Raw genomic sequence first — 20954 nt, forward strand, 5'->3', positions numbered from 1 at the left:
CCCAAATTACTACTTTCTTCTTTTCTTCTTCTTGTACCTTTTTTTACTCTTCATGTTTAAAGAAAAGAGAGAACAAGAAAATGATATAGTCTGACATCCAAACTCTTTCACAACCTTTCACAGTAAACCTCTTCAATTTTAATACACCTCCATAAATTTTCCATTCCAGCCCCTTCAGTTTACCTCCCTTTTCATTGACTTGAATATTATTACCTCCTCTCCCCATCCTTTTTCCATTATGAAGGCCTTAGTGATTATTCCTTTTCCTTAATTATATGACTTATTCAAATCTTTTTTCACTTAGCTATTATGTCCATTTTTACCTTTATATAATACATATTATGTATTGTGTATTTTTGTTATTAATAACTGTTATTTAATATATGTATCCTTCCATATTTTACCCAGACTTCTTTGCATACTCAGTATCTAAGCACACTTAAAAAGTTTAATAAATGTTTCATAAGGTTACAGATGATACTAAGAATGATGGATTGCAAATCATCTTTGAGAAGTTGTGGTTCATATATCACTTACTTTCTTTTATTTTATAGGTACATTTAGAGAAGAACAGAAATGCACATACCGAGCCCTGATACAAGGCTACATTTGCAAACAGACTGACCAAGTGATCTTAATTCTTGACAATGCTGATGCCACCTGGGCCATGAGGAAGTTATATCCAGTTGTATCCATTACTCGTGATTTTGTTGACACATTTAGTGGTGTAAATTTCAATACTCCATGTTCTGCTTCAGGACCTGTATCTACTTTCTATTCCATTTTACCCACCAGAGAAATCACCAAGGTTTGCTTTGTGGAACAGCCTCCCCAAGTGTTGCGTTTTTTTCTATTGGGGAACAAAAGTGCCTCTAAGCTTCTCTTGGCTATATTCTACCATGAATTCCAGAGCCCCCGTGTTTTCATAGGGGAAAGTTTCATTCCACCCATTCTGGTTCAATCGACTTCCTCATTGCTGGATGAGTCTGTTGGTTCTAATTACTTTAGCATCTTGGATAACCTCTTATATGTTGTCCTACAAGGACCAGAGCCCATTGAAATACGCTCAGGGGTCTCCATTCATTTGGCCCTCACTGTGACATTTTCAGTACTAGAAAAGGGCTGGGATATCATTATCCTTGAAAGACTAATGGACTTCTTGCAAGTTCGCCAAGACCAAATCAGATTTATTTATGAGATGTCTGGCAATGAAGCAACCTTAAAGGCCATTGCTGACAATAAAGCAAAGAGAAAGCGCAATTGCCCAATTGTGAGTTGTGCCAGTCATTACAGAGTTGGTCAACGTAAACCTCTCATGATGGAAATGAGCTCATACAGTGTCCCACCAACCACTGTGGAGACTGTCTCAAAAGTGATAGTCATTGAAATTGGTGATCTGCCAACCATAAGGAGCACTGGACTGATTTCATATTTATCAAGTAACAAATTACAGAATTTGGCTCACCAGATTATCACTGCTCAGCAGACTGGAGTACTAGAGAATGTTCTGAATATGACTGTTGCAGCCTTACTGGTAACTCAGTCAAAGGGAGTCACTGGCTATGGGTGAGTACTAATTATAATATCATCTAAACAAGGGCTGATTTCTTGAGTGCATATTATAAATGTCAGCTGACTTCCATTGAATCATATAACCTTCTATTTCTTAAGATAAGAATAAAAACTTAGAGAATCACTTAGAGACTTAAATTATTAAAGTTTTTAAAAATTTAATCTATATTCTTCATGACTATTCTATATCTTGGATGGTTGAAGATGTTATATTTTGGTACCTTAAGGTGAAAAGCATGTAGGAACAAATTTTTCCAAAGCAGTTTGTTTTCAGTTCATTTGTCCATTCTTTTATTCATGTAATAAATTTAAGTAGTAGGCTTTGCTAAGGTGAAACAGATATGATTTTTGCCTTAAGGAAGAGAAACACAATGTATCACAATTCCAATGAGCTACATGCTGAAAGGTGAGTACTGAGGAGGATGATAATAATTCTTCCTATGGGAACTTGGGAGTGGATTTATGTTTAGGAAAAGTTTGGAGGGATAACTAGTCATTTACTAGGGTAAATTACTCTCATTGGGTTTTATTTAGCCTAGGATTATAAAGCCCTTAAGAGGATGCCTTTGTCAAATTGTATGAGGCAGGAATATCCCTGTTGTCAACTATGTTTATGGCAGAGACCTGTGTAAGATCTCTAACATCCTTTGTGCTATGTTATTCTGACTGTGAATGCTTATGTTTTGGAGTCCTTCACCAGATTTTTCTTCAATAGACATTTCAGAATTAAATTTACCTGAATGTTTTTCTGAGCCTAGTAAATGGAGAAGCATGAGAAGTACACAATAAGGGAAGGCAAGTGTAAATTACTCTCAATTTTATAGATTGTGTTAGCTAAAGGATAAATTGACCAGCCCAAGTTCATCTATGGTTGTCTCTCATAAAGTGCAGACTATAAGTCCCAAGATCCAATTTTTATCAGATGCCAAAGAACCAAAAATGATAGCCTAGTCTAAGAGACAAGATGAACTTGTTATAATACTTAAGGAACATATATAAAACCAACCATCTCACAGATGAACACTGCTGGTTATAAAGTAATCAAGGTGGGCAGCATAGCTGTTCCTTATAAAGTTGTCACTGCTACTGGAAAATAAGCTCAAACCCATGTGCATTTTCAGTTGATACTGGGTCCCCGAAATAGGTAAAATTATTTAGATTCTGAGATATATTATTCAATGAAATTTTTAGAATATTCATATTTTTTAGATTATTCTAATGTTACTGCTTTTTCATCTTATTTGTGGTAGTACTAATAAATAAATAATTGATATTTAATGGATATTAGTTACTTCTGGTTACCATCTTCTATGGATATGGGATTTGCTATAAAATGAGAGTAAAAACAAAAAGACACACCTTCACATCATTAGGCATATTTAACTAGTACATTAATTTCCTTTTTAAACACAGAGCAATATATCCAAATGAAAGCTTAGCTAGTGTTTTTGTATCTTTTTTTACCTGAATTACAACATAGATAGGTGTTCCTTTTCCCAACAGTACATTGATATGTATAGGAGATATGAAAAGAAAACTCAAGCAGTTTTGTTTTCCCTAAATTCTTATTGATTTGAAGGGCTTTAGGAATTGTTATCTTAGAATTAAAAAGTACTCTTTGTTATATGATTGCTCAGAACCTGTTGAATCTTGGATTATTTTAGGGTGCCTGAGTGGCTCAGTTATTAAGAGTCTGCCTCCTGCTCAGGTCATGATCCCAGGATCCTGGAATTGAGCCCCTCATGGGGCTCCTTGCTCAGCAGGAAGCCTGCTTTTCCCTCTCCCACTCCCCCTGCTTGTAGTCCCTTTCTTGCTGACTCTCTCTCTCTCCATCAAATAAATATAAAATAAAAATTTTTAAAAATCTTGGATATTTTTATCAACCACTAAACTGTCACCATGTTATTGATGTCATTAGGCAATAATGCATCATCATACAAGAATCAAGAACCTGAAACAAATGATGCCAATGCACCTTAGCTTATATTTAAATATCTTTATTCTTTACCCCAATAGCATTTAGATCCCACTGAGTTCTTATAAATATATTATATGCATGGCTGACTAAAGAGAAAAAGGGCCATTCCATTGCTAAATATTATTTAGATTTTACTGAGCTTTTTCTAATAGGCCATCATTCCCAAATAACTGATTTTTGTGTTGCATATAAAAAGAGACTCCATGAATATGTAGCCTTTATGTAGAAGGAGAGAAGAGTCAAAGAGTAGAAGCAATAGAGGTATAGCAGAGGAAACCCAGCAAAAAGAGTGGGTCCGACACCAGTTTAGGTACACACACATATCTGTGGGGGTAGCACTCCATTATGAAGAGGCGACACAGCTTCAGAGAGGAGGTCACCTTTATGGCCCACCATCCATCATTGCCATCATGTTTTCACCTCCGACTCAGATATCTCTGATTTAATGTGAAGCTGCTGAACATGTATATTATAGCATCGATTTTTCTGTTGGAATGTGTTCTATTCCCCCATCTCTCTCTGTCCCTCTCATATTTTAAGAGAGATTTCAAACATAAGACAAAAAGTAAATCTTCTGAAGATCAGGAAAGCTGCTTCTTAAGTACATCTGAATAAATCTCTGCAGAATGAGAAATGCCTTGTCCTAAGGGATAGAATGAAAATTAGCAAGGTTTCCCATGGTCCAAAGAATTGCACAATATGCTAAGCAGCCCTGGAGGCCTGCGCAGGCCTGGGGCCAGCCCTGTTTCTTTCAACTTTGATCAGTGTCAGTTGGGGCTTCCATTGAACCCAGTGCAGAGCCATTGACAAGCTAATGAACTGACCTTGACACAGCGGAATCAGCCCCAGGATGCAGGCCTTTTAAGTGAAAACTACCAAGGATGTTCCTGAGAGGTTCACTCCTGTTAATATAATGGGTTTGCATGTGTTTCAACAAACTGAGGCCATATTGGGCATTTACTTTTTAAGGGGCATACTACCAGCTTTCCAAAAGTTATTAACTTCTTTAATGGGGGTCCGGGTAGAAATGGAGTTCTCTCTACTTTTTAATTAAATAATGCAAAGTGAATTGGCCTCTCCTGGTCTTTATCCTCTTTGAGAGACATGTGGATTTAAATTCTGTCTGCTAGGCTAAGTCAATTCCATGAACCTGTTTTCTATCTTCCAAAACTTCATTGACCTCTGTTGTCAATACTTCTCTCTTCTCCTGCCTTCTTAACGTCTTTGTTTACACCATTTTTATTTATTTATATTCTTTTAAGTAATTTCAGTGGAGTAGGGGACACAGAGATAAACATAATTTCAATCTGCCCTTTTTAAACCAGACATTCTGCACAGGAGTCTTATTTCTATATTCTTTTATCTGGAATCCTGGCAGGACATATTTTGTATTGCTTACCTTTGTTTCAGTAGGAACTTGATTTTTGCTCTCTTAAAATTTTTTTTTTTGTCAGAAAGAGAGAGAGAAAGCACACAAGCAGGCAGAGAGGCAGGCAGAGGTGGAGAGAGAGGCAGGCTCCCCGCCGAGCAAGGAGCCCAATGCGGGACTTGATTCCAGGACCCCGGGATCATGACCTGAGCTGAAAGCAGCGGCTTAACCTACTGAGCCACCCAGGCATCCCTGCTCTCTTAAATTTTTTTCCTTCCTTTCTCCTCTTCTCTCTCCCTTTCCCCTGCTTCACTATAAACAAAATTTTAAAAATACCTTTAAATAAATTAAATGTATCTGAATCTTTTATGGACGTTTAAATGTTGAAACGCCAAAGCTCTTTATGGTTGGCACAATTTTTAAAAGGGCCTCCCAAAGATGGGCTGCCCTAGTCCCAGGAATCTGTGAATATGGTCACATAGCCCTTCATTAAATACAGTATATTCTGTGGCATGGTTGACCCAAAGACAGACTCTCCAAGATTATCAAGTTTGGCCCAAATAATAACGTGAGCCCTTAAAAGATGAGAGCTTCCTTCTGCTCTGGCAGAAGAGGAACACAGAGAGATTCAAGGTGTGAGAGGCTTGACGTGTCACTGTTTTTAAGATGGAAGAGATCACATGGAAAAAAAAAAGCAGGTGGAATAAATAGAGAATGGACCTTGGCTGATGGCCAGTGAGGAAACATGGACCTCAATTCTATAGCCACAAAGAAATAAATTCCACCCACAATCTGAGGAGTTTAGAAGTGGATTCTCCCTGAGAGCTTCTAGCAGTACACCTAGCCACGCCAGTCTGCACGCTTGATCCACAACCCCCAAAATAATAAATTGTATTATTTTAAGCCACTAAATTTGTATTCATTTGTTACACAGCAATAAAAATCTAATACGCTGTCTCAAATTAGGTTCTCTGTTAATGACATTGCCAGGATCCTTGGCTCCTGAAAACAGATCTAGTGAGGGTGAGCAAGACACTGTAGGAGGGCCTGTGTGTTCTTGAGCCCATCACCTTAGTATAGAGAGGAGAGCTAGCTGAGACCATTGGTGAGACTAACAACAAATAGCCAACTGACAGTCTCCTTTAACATCTTCTGCATATCCCTAGGCACCTGCTCTCCATACCCTTAGGCACCTGCTCTCTAGGACACAGCTGTCCAGAGTATACAGGAACAGAATCTCCTACCAACATGTGAGGACATTCTTCCCAAGACTGGCAGAATGTTCTTTCTGGAAGAGATTTCTGTATAACCAGCTTGTCTCTTTTCGCCTTCATGGCAAAACCACTGACCTGCCATTGAAGAATGTTTCTGTGCTACTTCTTCTTTTCGGTACAATACAAATTTGTTGCTTTGTTGTTAGGTGAATGGCAAAATTGTCATAATGGTATTTCATATATCTGGCTTTGTGGGAAAATGAGATGCTCTGCTTAGTCAAACTTTCCATTTAGTTAAACACTGTTGCTTTTATCATTACATTTTAAATGCGTTCATCCCTTAAACTGAAAACAAACAAAAAAACCACAACACATTATCCAGACTTATTAAACAGGAAATAATGTAAACCATTCTCATTTTTATTGATGATTCATGGTCATCATTAAAATTATCATTTATTTCACAGTCCTGTTTCTGCAGTGATACCTTTAGGGGTCATGGCTCCAGATCACTAAGTCCTTGATTCTACTTCTGCAGGTTATGTTTCCTCTGCTATTTTCCTTATAAACAAGATGTTAATTGTAATCCATTGCTGCAGCTGACATATCTGCATCTAGCCGGTCCCCATTCACATTCACATATAGTTCTAATTCCAAAATTGAACCCTGCTACCTCAAAACCAAGTAGTTAAGGTCTCTGTATGGATGGTGAAGTTGTAGGTAAATATAATAAGGACTCGTACAAACTCACATTTCAATGTCTTGGATTTCCCAAGCAGTCATTGAACAGCTATTATGTCCAAAAAATTATATGGCTCCCATGAAAATCTAGAGATTTAAAAATTAATGAATAGAGAAAACAAACATTTGCACAAATATTTAACAAGAATATATTATATTAAATCTAATCCTATATATAATTACAAAGTAATTAATTCAGTATGAACCTGCTTCACCATTAGTCTAGTTTTTCATAAAATTGACTTCAGTTATATTCACTTTAGTATATTTTTATCTTTATAATAATTATTAGGTTAATGCTTACTTACATTATATTCCCAAGAGTGGCCTAAACCCACTGTCATGCATAAGAAATGATCATTAAATATTTGTTGCAAACAGTGAAAATGTAACCTGTTTGGCTTCTCTGCTGTTCTGATACTCCTGTGTAGCCAGTATCGTGTATTAGATCTCTTCCATCAAATAAATCTTGGATCTGCATTTCCCGGACACTGTGTGACTGCTACAGCACCCTAATGCAAACAGGACATTTTGAATAGTTCGTCTCTGATCCTAAAGAATGTATTCAGAGTTTCCATTATCCCAGATAAGACAGTCATGATAAATTTATTATAAAATATTATTTTAAATGAGTTTCCATCTAAAATATTTAGGTTTTAACCATTGAGTTGACCATGCCAGGCTTATTCTCTGCCCATTTCTCTGCCTATTCACTACAACCTACACCTAAGGTGGCTCAAGCCTCAATTCAAAATGAATAATTTCAAAGAACCACAGAGTTTAATAATAAGTATTAAAGCAGAGCAAGAAGCATACCAAATGAGGAGTATACCAGGACTTGAAGCTGGCCAGGCCAAGATAGGTAGTGGCTTTCCAGAGGCAGGTAAAGACCTAAGAGCAGAAGAAGTACATGGTGGTACTGATTTGTCATCATGTTACTACAGTAACATGTACTGGGTTCTTACAGTGTGTTGGGTTTGGACACACTTCGTTATTGTGCCATAAGGAAATCATCTGATCACAAGACATTTCTCCCCTCTTCTCTCCCTAGGAGTTGACAGCAGCTAAAGGCATCTGGCTAAGTTTAATAGGGAGCATAAGGACTGGGAAATATAAGTAAAATGGTATGTGTATACTCTGAGAGATAGCCAGGAAAGTCATTCTTGTCTTACCAACTATATGGGGTGGGGGGATGTGTGAGAAGAGGGGACTGTGTTCCTGAGGGACAGAGGTCATGGTGTTTTGTTTATCTCTGCACATTCACAGTACCTAGAACATTTGTCCAGAGTAGAAGGGTTAATGTGTTTTTTAAACTGAATTGACTGGAGAACTTACTATCTTCTTCTAGGGTATGAAATCTTGCAAACTTCTTTGGAATTCAAGCCTCCTCATGGCTCATTAAGCTTCTGCCCTATCTAGCCTGGTTAAAACAGGACTGATTGAAAATGCAGGACCCCTGAAACATTTAATTAAAACATGGGCACTCTCACAGGAAACTGAGTGAGTCCCTTTGAGGAGGCGAAGGTTGAAGAAGGAACAAGAAAGGATCTCTAATGCCCCTACCTTCAGCCCACCCCCCTGGGTCTTGCCCAGAGCCAGCTTTCAGTAGGCTTTATTTCTTTGTTTGCTAGTTTGCCATGCAAATAGAAATAATCCTGTCCTCTGCAGAGTAAGTGTTTCAGGATCTGGCAGATTGAAAAGCAAGAATTGGCATGAACAGTGGTGATTTCTGAAGTGGAAAAATGTCTGCATTCTCTTGTTGTTTGTTGTTGTTATTGTTGTTGTTTTTGTTGTTGTTTTTTAGCTTATGCTTAAGCATTAAAGGGGAAAAAAAATTCTTTCACATACCCGATTGGGTATTGGAAGCCGTTAAATAGTGGTTAAAACTGGGAGGGTTGGAGGGAACTTTCCTCCCCCATTCTTTAAAGTTTGGCTGTAGGTCCTTCAGCCCGCAGGCTACAGTCACATTAGCAGTTGGAAATTGGATAACGACAGCACAATGACAAATCCAGGTTGCTTGCAATAAGTTGCTAATCCCTTTGCTTTAATATCGGAGCAGCATATAATGATGTTTGGACATCACTCCAGTTTACTGACGACCCCACTGGGGCCAGCAATAGAACCTTACAACTGTCTAACAAGACGTCAGGTGACTCCCGTCGTCACAGCAACGGACACTGGAATCTAATCTTCCCTCCATCCCTTCTAGCACCCAATAACGCCTAGATTATATAAGTGGCCCATCATTGCTTGGTAACTTGAATCAATTAACGTTAATTCGCACAATGCTATGATGTATTGTGATCACTTTCATTTCAGGGAAGGGGGAGAAATTGCTATAAGTCACCTAAAATGAGGTTGTCTGTGGTGCTGAGGTATTAATTGGGTGTCCATATTAAATGCAAAAGGAGCCCCATCGTGAAAGGAAAGTGGATGAGTGACTCTCTTGGCTGCTATTGACCTATCAGAAGAAGACAGTGCCCTTTTCCTTTGCTTTTATCTATTACAGTTTTCCCTATTGCGTGTCAAGTTGATGTATTATAAAAAATTCATTTGGTGACCTTTCACCCCCTTAGCAGATTAAACAATTTCACTTCGATGGCATCATTAACAGGACCCTGCATTTAATGATGATTTCTCTAAAAGGCCACAGAGATTCGATTTTAAGCTAACAGATTTATTGCACTATTATAACATATCGTAAAAAACTGTACCACCTACGGTCAGGTTTTAGGATAGAAACTGCTTAAGAGTTTATGTGGAGCTTAAAGTGGTATTACCTTGGGATATGCTGTAGCAGCAAGTCTCTGACCTCCAGTGAGATGCTGTTTACATTTAATAAGAGATGTTTGCTCACAATAAACTTTAAAGTGTGTCAGGGACGGGCCTTTCAGCCAGCGCCTTTTCAGGCAGTTGGCTCCCATGTCTTCGTCTCTAGACATCAACGTGCTTATGTCAGGATCTCCGCTGGAGTTTTTGGCTTCCCTAAGCCCATTACTAGCCTGTACCCCACCCCACATCAGAAAGCGTTTAAGAAATGAGTTAGGGGGAAAATAGGATCCGGTAGCAATGTTAGAATTTTCCAATAACTGGGGCCATGGAAGAATAGAATTAATAGCATGGCTTTAAAAAAAATCTGATTTAAATTGTTCCCCTTAAGAAAAAAAAAGGAGAAAAAAGAAAGGCTTTTTTCACTTTGGCTAAGCAAACTAATAAATGATGATTAGGCTGCTGTATGCTGAATTCCCAGTGAGTGATTCTAGTGCAGAGGTCCTGCCGTGGCCCATAGACGACCAAAAGGGATTCTTAGGACCACATCTTCCCACCCTGTCTCCGTTTCCCAGGATTCTCCGAGGAGCAAGAGAGAAAGTGCTCCCTACAGAAACTTCATAGTTCGTGATCCATAGCATCTGCTCTGCTACTCTTTCCTCTTTTTAGGAATAATTGTCGTCTTTGCCTGATATACACCTTCCATGCCAAATATATATTTTATCCTTTTCTCCTTAGATGAGAGAGGAAAAAACAACCAGTTGGGGGGATAACGTAGTTGACTTATGAGTATTTAATTGGGACAGGGTAGGCTACTTTTTTTTTTTTTTAAACTCAAAACCTTTTTAGAACTGATCTAAGCTGTTTTGAGAGTAAGTCAACAATGGGTGCTCTATACTAGGTAATACATGAGATATGTGATGTCTGTATATTTCCACGTAATTGCTAAAAATCTATTGCCTGACTGTGATGTATAACATATGATAGGCTTAATAAGACAGTAGATATAGGGGCGCCTGGGTGGCTCAGTGGGTTAAAGCCTCCGCCTTCAGCTCAGATCATGATCCTAGGGTCCTGGGATCGAGCCCCGCATCGGGCTCTCTGCTCGGCAGGGAGCCTGCTTCTTCCTCTCTCTCTGCCTGCTTCTCTGCCTGCTTGTGATCTCTGTCTGTCAAATAAATGAATAAAATCTTAAAAAAAAAAGGCAGTAGATATATAACCCGTTCTTTAATAAAGCTAGGTTGCTCATCAAATACACCAAAGCTTTGGGAAAAAAGATGTTTTGAGGTATCACGAACCATTTATTTTATTTTGTATTTATTGTATTTTATTGCTAAGTCACATCAGCAATTAATGTGCTTGAAAGAGGTGAGAACAATATAGCTCATTGGTTAACTGCTCTATTTTTTTTTTTTAAGATTTTACTTATTCATTTCACAGACAGAGATCACGAGACAGAGATCAGAGACAGAGAGGCAGGCAGAGAGAGGGGAGGAATCAGGCTCCCCGACGAGCAGAAAGCCCGAATCGGAGCTTGATGCGGGGCTCGATTCCAGGACCCTGGGACCATGACCTGAGCCGAAGGCAGGGGCTTTAACCCACTGAGCCACCCAGGCGCCCCTGGTTAACTGCTCTAGGCCTTGATCATACACTTAACCATTTGTCACACCTTTGGCAAGTTACTTAAGCCCTTTGGGGTCTCAGTTTCTTCAAGTTTAAGAAGTGCATTAAATCACAGTGTCATTTTAAAGATTCAATGGGTTTACATGTGGAAAGCTTAGAATAGTACCTGGTACACAGTAAGTGCTCAGCATATATGAATTTTAAGTTATTATTCGCCCTAAGGGCTTCATTCAATTAAAATAGATTAATCAATCAATTCCATAGTTACGTAGCCTATTCAGTGCAAGCACACTGTGGAGAATGTGAATACGGAAGGGTTGTTGTGAGGATTACGTGAGCTATTCTATGTAAAAGAGTGTTGTTGCCCGAATTGCTCTTAGGCATCTCTTCCAGTTCTTTTCGGTGACATCATCTTGGTACCACAGAATCAGGCATCCTCAAAGTCTTTATCCCATAAAAATTGGAAAACATCACAAATCAGAGCCTTTTGGGGGAGAGCTGGTTTACGAGCAAACTAGTGGACATATCTGCACCTTCTAAATATTTTAGTCTGATACGGCATTTTTGGGGTGGATATTAATGAATGGTGATAAAAATCTAAGTTCATAATTTGTGCTTCTTCCCACCCCTCCTGCATACCCAGTCCATCCTTTACCAATGCTAAGCAAACATAAAAAATAAACATTTAATTATTCTTGAGTTGTAAGGTCATATTTTCTATATACCACATTACGAAGTTTCTAGAAACAATAGCAAATGCAAATATTTTCACTGGGTAATAATGCACTTTAGAAATCGTTCCTGCCATGATAGCTGTAACCTTATGGATGTATTCTCTTTTTTGTCAACACATGCCAGAAATACAAGCAGTTTTAAAACTGAGAACTTGATATATATTCGGCCGTATGCTCTCTCGGTCCTGGTCCAGCCTTCAGATGGAGAAGTGGGAAAAGAGCTTACAGTACAACCACGGCTCATTTTTCTGGATAAGCAGGTAACTGGTTCATGGGAACAGTGCCTATTGAGAGCTGGGAGCATGTCGTGTCTGGTACACGTCACACATATACCGAGTAGCCCCCAAGTACTATCAGCTGCACTGAGAACCTCTACAGATTTTGTCGTCTGCTGTCCACCTCACAGCTGACTTCCTTCCACTTTCATGAGTGCCCAGAATTTGATCAAGAGTAAAAACAAAAGTCTAATGCTTTTCCTCAGCAACTCCTTGAAGCGGGTTTCTTGTATCTTCTGGAAATCTAGCCTTTCCAAAGAAGTCATTTCGTATGCTAATGAAAGAATGTCTGCTATCACATCTGCATTACAGTTTAATGTTATTGTAAATGATTTCTCTTATATGTGGTTAAGTCAGTCATCAATGAAGGCGTCTGTGCTTAATTCTGATTTTAGTGTCCATGCCCTCTGATTCTACTTTACCTTTTCTGTATTTACTCAAGTCATGGGGGGAAGGAAGGGAAATATGGCAGTTAAATCAGCTTTCTATTCTTTATCATAAAAATGCACCCCTGACATGTTTGTGCGTGGAGGAAGCCTGTAACATTGAGGTCCACACTTAGAAACCTGGCCCTTCTGAGGGAATCTGGCAGTCGGCTGGGTCCTTCTTCTTTTTCTCAAACATGGCTTCCTTGTTAATCTTCAACATGTAATGCCACTCTCCTCTTCTGTAAAGTTAGCTTTCCTTTCTCCTCTTCATTAACCTGCCTCAACTTCTCCTGCAATAATCTCCATTCTCTTTTCGCGATGAGCTAATTTTGATATATTTTAACACAAGAGAGAAAATATTCATCACTTTCCTTCCTTTGCCTGTCTCTACTGAGTTGTGTTTCATAAGAGTCTGATTTCTTTTCTGTTTTAGATAACTTCACAAAAATTCTCTTCTCAATCCAACTCCTCCCATCCTGTTTTTTCTATTTCCAGAATCGGAGAATAAAGTCCTTGGGCCCCCCCTCAGAGCCTTGGGTCATTTCTGTTTCCCTGGAAGGGACATCAGATTCAGTGTTGAAAGGTAGGTCCTTGTGACATTCAGACACCTGTCACTACAACATCTGCAAGAAAATGTTTGTAGCCATTAGAATTCCTAGCAAGGTTGGTAATAGTGTCTTGGGTAATTTGGAAGAAATCTCCTTTATCCCCTACAATGCCGTATCTGTGAAAAGCAAGATTAGACTGGCAGTAAATACTTAAGGAGCCTCATCCTCTTCTCTCCTTGCGTGATGAAGTAGCACTTTTGTCATAACCATATCCCCAATATGACATAAGAAAAAGGGCATGTCCCCCAAGACAAATGATTCTGGTACAGTATCATGGACTGGCCCAGGGAGCAAGGCATAGGTATGATATGGTTCTTCCCCGCCCCCCCCTTAAGATTTATTTATTTATCTGAGAGAAAGACAGACAGACAGATAGACAGAAGGGGCGTGAGATGGGGGGGCAGTGAGAGAGGGAGAGATTCCAAGCTGACTCCCTGCTGAGTGCAAAGCCCACACGGGGGCTCAATCTTAGGACCTTGAGAGCTGAAATCAAGAGCTGGGTGATTAACCAACTGAGCCACCCAGGCACCCCTATGATGTGGTTTCTATGGGGAAATAGAAACACTCTCAGGGTTATGAAGAAAAAATACAATGGCAAATGCAAAGCACATGGTCCAGAGCAGGTCCTCAGAGTTTACTTTCCCCTCTCCACCTTTCTTTGTCCTCTGTTGCCTTCCTGTTCAGTCCTAGTACCACTGCTAGTTTCATTTACTTTCCCTGAAGTTGTACATAAAAAAAAAAAAAAAAACAAACCCACCATTGCATTCTTTGCCTGTATGAGTTTGACTATTTTAGGTACTACATGTAAGTAGATTCATACTGTATTTGTCTTTCTATGACTGGCTTATTTCACTTAGCATCGTGTCTTTAAGATTCACCTGTGTTGTTGCATATTTCTGAATTTTCTTTAAGACTGAATAGTATGCCATTGATGCACACATTGCCTTTTTTTTTTAAGATTTTATTTATTTGACAGAGAGAGATCACAAGTAGAGAGAGAGAGAGAGAGAGAGAGGAGGAAGCAGGCTCCCCGCCTAGCAGAGAGCCCGATGCGGGACTCGATTCCAGGACCCTGAGATCATGACCCGAGCCGAAGGCAGAGGCTTAACCCACTGAGCCACCCAGGCAGCCCACACATTGCCTTTTTAAAATCTGTTCATCAGTCAACAAACATTTAGATTGTTTCCATGTCTTAAGTAGTATGAATAATACTTTAATGAACATGGGGGTTTGGATACCTATTTGAGATCTTGATTTCAATTCTTTTGGATAAATACCCAGAAGTGGGCTTGCTGGATTATATGGTAATTCTATTTCTATTTTTGTGAGGAATCTCCATACCGTTTTCCATAGTGGCTACACTATTTTGCATTCCCATCAGCAGTGTATGAGAGTTCCAGTTTCTCCACGTCATCACTAACACTTACTTTCTTTCTTCCTTCCTTCCTCTCTCTCTCTTTCTCTTTTTTATAATAGCCATCCTAATAGGTGTGAGGTTATATTTCATTGTAGTTTTAGTCTGCATTTTCCTGATGATAAGTGATGTTGAGCATCTTTTCATATACTATAGTTGTTGGCCATTTGTAGGTTTTCTTTGGAGAAATGTTTGATTGAATCTTTAGCTTATTTTTTTAAATCAGGTTATTAGCTTTTTTTATCCTATTGAGATGTAGGAGTTTCTTACATATTTTAGAAATTAACACCTTATGAGATATAGGGCTTGTGAATATTTTCTCCCATTCTCCCATTGTAAGTTGCCTTTTCACCCTGTTGATTATTTGCTTTGCTGCACAGAAGCTTTTTAGTTTGATATAATCCTACTTGTCTAACTTTGCTTTACATGTCCACAGTACCCAAAGAAATCTACAGATTAAGTACAATCTCTATCAAAATCCTAGTAGCATTTCTTATAGAAATAGAGAAAACAACTCTAAAATTTATATGGAACCACAACAGATCCTGAAAAGCCAAAGCAATCTTAAAAAAGAAAAACAAAATTGAAAGCATCACACTTTGTGGTTTCAAAGTATATTACAAAACTACAAAAATTAAAACAGTATGGTACTTGCCTAAAGACAAAGGTATAGACCAAGTGAACAGAATAAAGAGCCTAGAAATAAATCCACACATACATGGCCAACTGATATTCAACAAGGGAGCCAAGAACACACAATGGGGAAAGGATATAGACTTTTTAGCAAATAGTTTTGAGGAACTAGATATCCACCTGGAAAAGAATGAAATTGGAGCATTATTTTACACCTTACAGAAAAAGTAACTCAAAATGGATCAAAATCTCAAATGTAAGACCTGAATCTATAAAACCCCTAGAAGAAAAGCAAGTTTCTTGACCTTGGTCATGGCAATGATTTCACCATGGACATCAAATGACACCAATGGCATTAAACACACAGGCAACCATTAGAAGCAAGGTAAAAGATACATTGTTAACTCTTAAAAAATCAGCTTATCAGATTTCTATGTACTTCATGAATTGGTTAGGACATTTCTGTTGGTTTTGGGTTGTTGTAAATGACTCATCTACCAGTTCAAAATATCAGTCTATCCATAAAGTAACTGGATTCCAAAAATAAGCCATGACTTTACTGTTATCTCTTGCTCTACCTTGGCTGTGAGCCTAAGCGCCTTCACAGGGACTCTGTAAAATACATGACATGCCAAATTTTATAGGAGTAAGACCATTGTAGAAATACTAAATCTTGCCATTCCTGTTAGTTGCATTTATTTTTTGGCCTAAACTGTTAGTAACATCTGATATATAGCACCTGTCTCTCCTGATGATATTGTCCTTTCGTTCTTTGTTACACATCTTTAAAAAAAGGAAAGATACACAATTTTGATGATAAAGTTTCCAAATTAGTGAATTATCACTCAAAACAGTTTTTAATGAATTAGTCCCAGAATTTGTTTTATATCACTGTTTTATTTAGCTTATATATTTTGTTTTCCTGTAAAGGTACCTCTCATCAATTCCAGAAAACAGAATTAGTCCCTTCTGAAAATGTTCTTGAAATAAAATCTTTAATAAAAGTGTGAGGGGGCAGCTGGGTGGCTCAGTGGGTTAAGCCTCTGCCTTCAGCTCAGGTCATGATCTCAGGGTTCTGGGATTGAGCCCCAAATCAGGCTCTCTGCCCAGCAGGGAGTCTGTTTCCCCCTCTCTCTCTGCCTCCCTTTCTGCCTGCTTGTGATCTTTGTCTGTCAAGTAAATAAATAAAATCTTTAAAAAAAAATGTTCCTGAGGAGGCAATTGACATTTCATGATTAAATATTTCATAGCTTCAAAACCTTTACTGTTTCAGGCTTGTCTCACTCTCTTTCTTTCTTATTAGAGCTATAAACTTGTCTGCTATCTCTTTCTAATTTGCCTTTCAACTCTTGTGGCCTATAAATTCCCTACCCTATCTACTTACTTATCAATAAACTAAATCTTTTCAGCCTGTACACAAAAATGACTTTCCCAAACTTCCACAGTGTTGTTACTCTCCTGAGCACTCTGTCCACTTTCTGCTTGTACAATCCAATTTTAAAGGCCCAGGAAATGCTGCTTATTCTGTGAGACTCACCTCATAGACTCCATGTTTCCTATTCTTCCAGTCATAACAATGTATATTTTACTCACTTTGGTGAAAGTAACATCCATATTGCTGACTCCTATTTTTGTCTTCTTGGTCATTTCTTTACCAAAGCAGTTAAGCCTGAAACTCCTTAGGTTTAAAATTCCGAGGAAAGAGGACAGCCCAATGTGATGGGGATGTGCAAATTCGCAGAAACAAGCCACATCATTAAGAAAGTAAGATAATTGGGGCGCCTGGGTGGCTCAGTGGGTTGAGCCGCTGCCTTCGGCTCAGATCATGATCTCAGGGTCCTGGGATCGAGCCCCGCATCAGGCTCTCTGCTCAGCAGGGAGTCTGCTTCCCCCCTGTCTCTCTGCCTGCCTCTCTGCCTACTTGTAATCTCTGTCTGTCAAATAAATAAATAAAATCTTTAAAAAAAAAAAAAAGAAAGTGAGATAATTAAGCAAAGCTACCTAATGTTGGCCAGTAAAAACTAAACATTCAAAATTGTATTAGGAAGTAGTTTTAAACTGCCTGTTTTGATGATGTCATTCTGTCCATTATTCAATGCCATTTAGCTATTGCTGACATTTTGATATGAGATTCACAAGACAGAACAGTAATTTGTTTACTCTCTGACCTTAAGACAACAGTGTCAAAAATATCAATTTTCAGCTTTTTTTCATATTTTAGTAATGTGTACATCAACTACCTCACCTGGAAACTGAAGCTCACCTATCCCTATTATCTATTCCATATTATATCCATATTCCATATCTTATCCATACTCCAGACTTTACACACACTCATACCTATCTTTGTCCTTTCAGGCTGCTATAACAGAAAACCACAGGCAGAGTGGCTTGTAAACAAAGAAATTTATTTCTCTCCGTTCTGGAGAATAGGAAGTCCCAGATCAAAGTGCTGGCAAATTTGGCATCCAGAGAAGATAGGCTTCCTGATTCATAGATGGCCATCTTCTCACTAAGTCCTTACGTGGCAAAAGGGGCAAGAGAGCTTTTTGGAGTCTTTTTTTTATCACTAGTCACTCCACAAAAGTCCTACCTCCAAATCCCAGCTCACTGGAGATTAAGTTTCCACATTTGAATTTTGGAGGGACAAAAACATTCAGTCCATTACCCATACTCTATAACTTACTCTGTAACTTACTCTAAAACCCTAACCCTAACTCCATATTCCTTTTTTTAAAATAGTGTGATAAAATACATATAGCATAAACTTGCTGTCATAACCATTTTTACATGTGCACTTCAGTTACCTATATTCCTCCCTTATTCCTACATCATATGTTTACCCATATTTTGTACCTTACTCATACTCTACACCTTGCTCATACTTCATGACTCACCATTCTTCATATACTACCCATACCTACCACCTTACCCATGATCTCTGTTTTCCCCATCCATAGTACTTTCTTTTTTTTTTTTTTAAGATTTTATTTATTTATTTGACAGACAGAGATCACAAGCAGGCAGAGAGACAGGCAGACAGAGATGGGGAGGCAGGCTCCCTGGTGAGCAGAGAGCCCGATGCGGGGCTCGATCCCAGGACCCTGGGATCATGACCTGAGCCGAAGGCAGAGGCTTAACCCACTGAGCCACCCAGGCGCCCCATCCATAGTACTTTCTTCTGGACCATACCTTATTCAGACTCCATGCTTTACTTTGCTCCAGTCCTCACACCCTCCTCCAATCCTTTATTATTTCTCTTTCAGTTATTCAAATATATCATCATTGACTAGCTTAGAATCATATTGTGACTGTGCAAAATGAATGAAACCGTTTGCTATTTTATTTAATGAACCACATCATACTCAGCCTTCTGACTCATCTGGATTAGTATTGTCAGAACTATTTTCCTTGGAAGATTTACTGAGGAAGCATAAGGAATGGGCTGAAGTCATTTCTATGCTCACGTTTTTGTGTGTGTCATGAAGTAGGGAAAATGAGCTTGTGGTGTTTTGTGTTTTTAGAATGTCCACATCACCAAACAGCTTTTTTCATATGGCTCTTGGAACCATCATGAAATACTTCTTTTTAACTATAGAAAGAATAGAACCAAAACCATTTGGGATGGATGACCTAGCTTATTCTAAGTATTTCCCGGAGGAGAATAATAACAATGAAACCATATCTGTATGTCTAGTCTAAACCTTTTATACTTATCTCGGCAGATCCCCCTCAGTAAAAAAGCAGGTTATAATCAAATAACAAAAAAAGTAAATTTATGTACTGGAAGATAATTATTGAAGGGTCCTATAGACCCTTTCATATTTAATTACAGATCCTAGTTGTAGGAAAAATATGTACTTAATATTAAAAAAATGCAGTCTCAACATTAATGACATGCCAGTTTGCTAATATTGCCAGGGATGAGAAGGATAGTTGTGGGGGAGAATTGGGTATTTTGGAAACCATATGCCCCAGAGAAACCCATTCAGGTAGCACTCACTGCTAAGTCACGTGGTCAATTTCAATCTTGCTTCAAGCCCAGCACCCCACCTCATCCCAAGTTCCCCCAGCCAAGTTCCCCCAGCTGCTTATACCAGCTTGATCAGGGAGCCTGTCGATGGCATTTGTATATTTTACAATTACCATTCTAGAGATATGATGAACCCTGGAGTAATATACTGTCCTTGACAGCAACTGCCTCAGCTTTTGGGCACATATGCTTCAAATCTGAGAATATCATAGATATATATGGGAATCTTTGTAGAGATCTCTGAGGCAAGCTGGTATTTAACACAAAAGCAAGCCCATTTGGAGCTAAAACACTTTCCATTAGGCAGTTTGGCGGCTGTTCTACAAGCCAGACTCACTGTGCTCGACGGACACATTTCGATTAAATGCTGCTTTGTATTCCTCCAAAGATGGGAACAATAAGGACGTTTGTCAAAGGAAAAACTGCAGCAAACGATTTCATGTTGAACATCTGTACTCTGCGGTTCATTGTTTGCAAGAGTTTATTGACCATAATTTTGATGCATATAGGTTTTAAAGTGTATAAACTGCATTTATCTTGGGCGCCTATCATTTATTTGAGTCTTGGCTTATTTATTTCCATTTTTCTGGGCATTTTATTTATTTTGGGATGCTGAAGAGATGAAGGAAAAGATGCTTTTGAAAAAGAAGTTTTAGTTAGCTCTGCAAAATTGATGAGGAAAGACAGTGTTTCCACAAAACAGATTAAGCAATTGAATTGAAAAATGTTAACACTAAGCATATTATAACTTTATGATACCTTTCAGCCTTAAAGATCTCAAACCAATTTATAAACTTTAAGACCACTCTCCCAACTCATTGTCCATCATATCAATCATCATGACATTTCCGGAGTGAACTGTAGCAGCTGTTAATTAGCAAAGTAATTTGAGGGTAGTGGAGTCAGAAGACTAATTAATGGTGTTGTGAATGTGATCCTGAGTTAAGTTGCCTTCTTTCACTTTAAAAATGGATGGCCTCGGGGCGCCTGGGTGGCTCAGTGGGTTAAGCCGCTGCCTTCAGCTCAGGTCATGATCTCAGGGTCCTGGGATCGAGCCCCACATCCCCCACATCGGGCTCTCTGCTCAGCAGGGAGCCTGCTTCCTCCTCTCTCTCTGCCTGCCTCTCTGTCTGCTTGTGATCTCTCTCTGTCAAATAAATAAATAAAATCTTTAAAAAAAAAATGGATGGCCTATTGTTAGAAGATGTAAACTTGCTTTTTTTTTTTTTTTTTTTTTTTTGCATTTTATTCATGGGAACCATAGCCAAGGCAACCCAAGTTGCTAAATCAGCGTAGCCTTTATCAGTCATGATTTGATGCATAGCTGTGGTCCTGCTCTGTTGGCCTAACTCTGCCACCACATAAACTACAGATCCCTTGAATAAAAGAGAGGCAGAGCCTAGAAACTGACCATCTATAAGATAGTAGATTTTCTTTCTTGGTGGACATTTAATAATGAAATAGTCAACATATTGGAGTAGTTAAGAACGTCAACTTGGAAATCAGGCAGACGTGGGGCTATAACCCCCACACCAAGTAATTTCGCCTTTCATAAGGTTATCT

At 38.7% G+C, this 20954-nt stretch overlaps 1 protein-coding gene across 1 annotated transcript in view; it reads left to right on the plus strand.

Moving 5' to 3' along the window:
- Positions 1-20954, plus strand: part of LOC125102237 (fibrocystin-like) — a 53471-nt gene that overhangs the window by 4121 nt on the left and 28396 nt on the right. Inside the window, 3 exon segments of the mRNA XM_047733202.1 lie at positions 555-1566; positions 12125-12260; positions 13199-13286. Coding sequence (XP_047589158.1) covers positions 668-1566; positions 12125-12260; positions 13199-13286 — 1123 coding nt within the window. The 5' untranslated portion in view covers positions 555-667.

The sequence above is a fragment of the Lutra lutra genome, chromosome 6 (assembly GCF_902655055.1).
Source record: "Lutra lutra chromosome 6, mLutLut1.2, whole genome shotgun sequence".
NCBI lineage: Eukaryota > Metazoa > Chordata > Mammalia > Carnivora > Mustelidae > Lutra > Lutra lutra.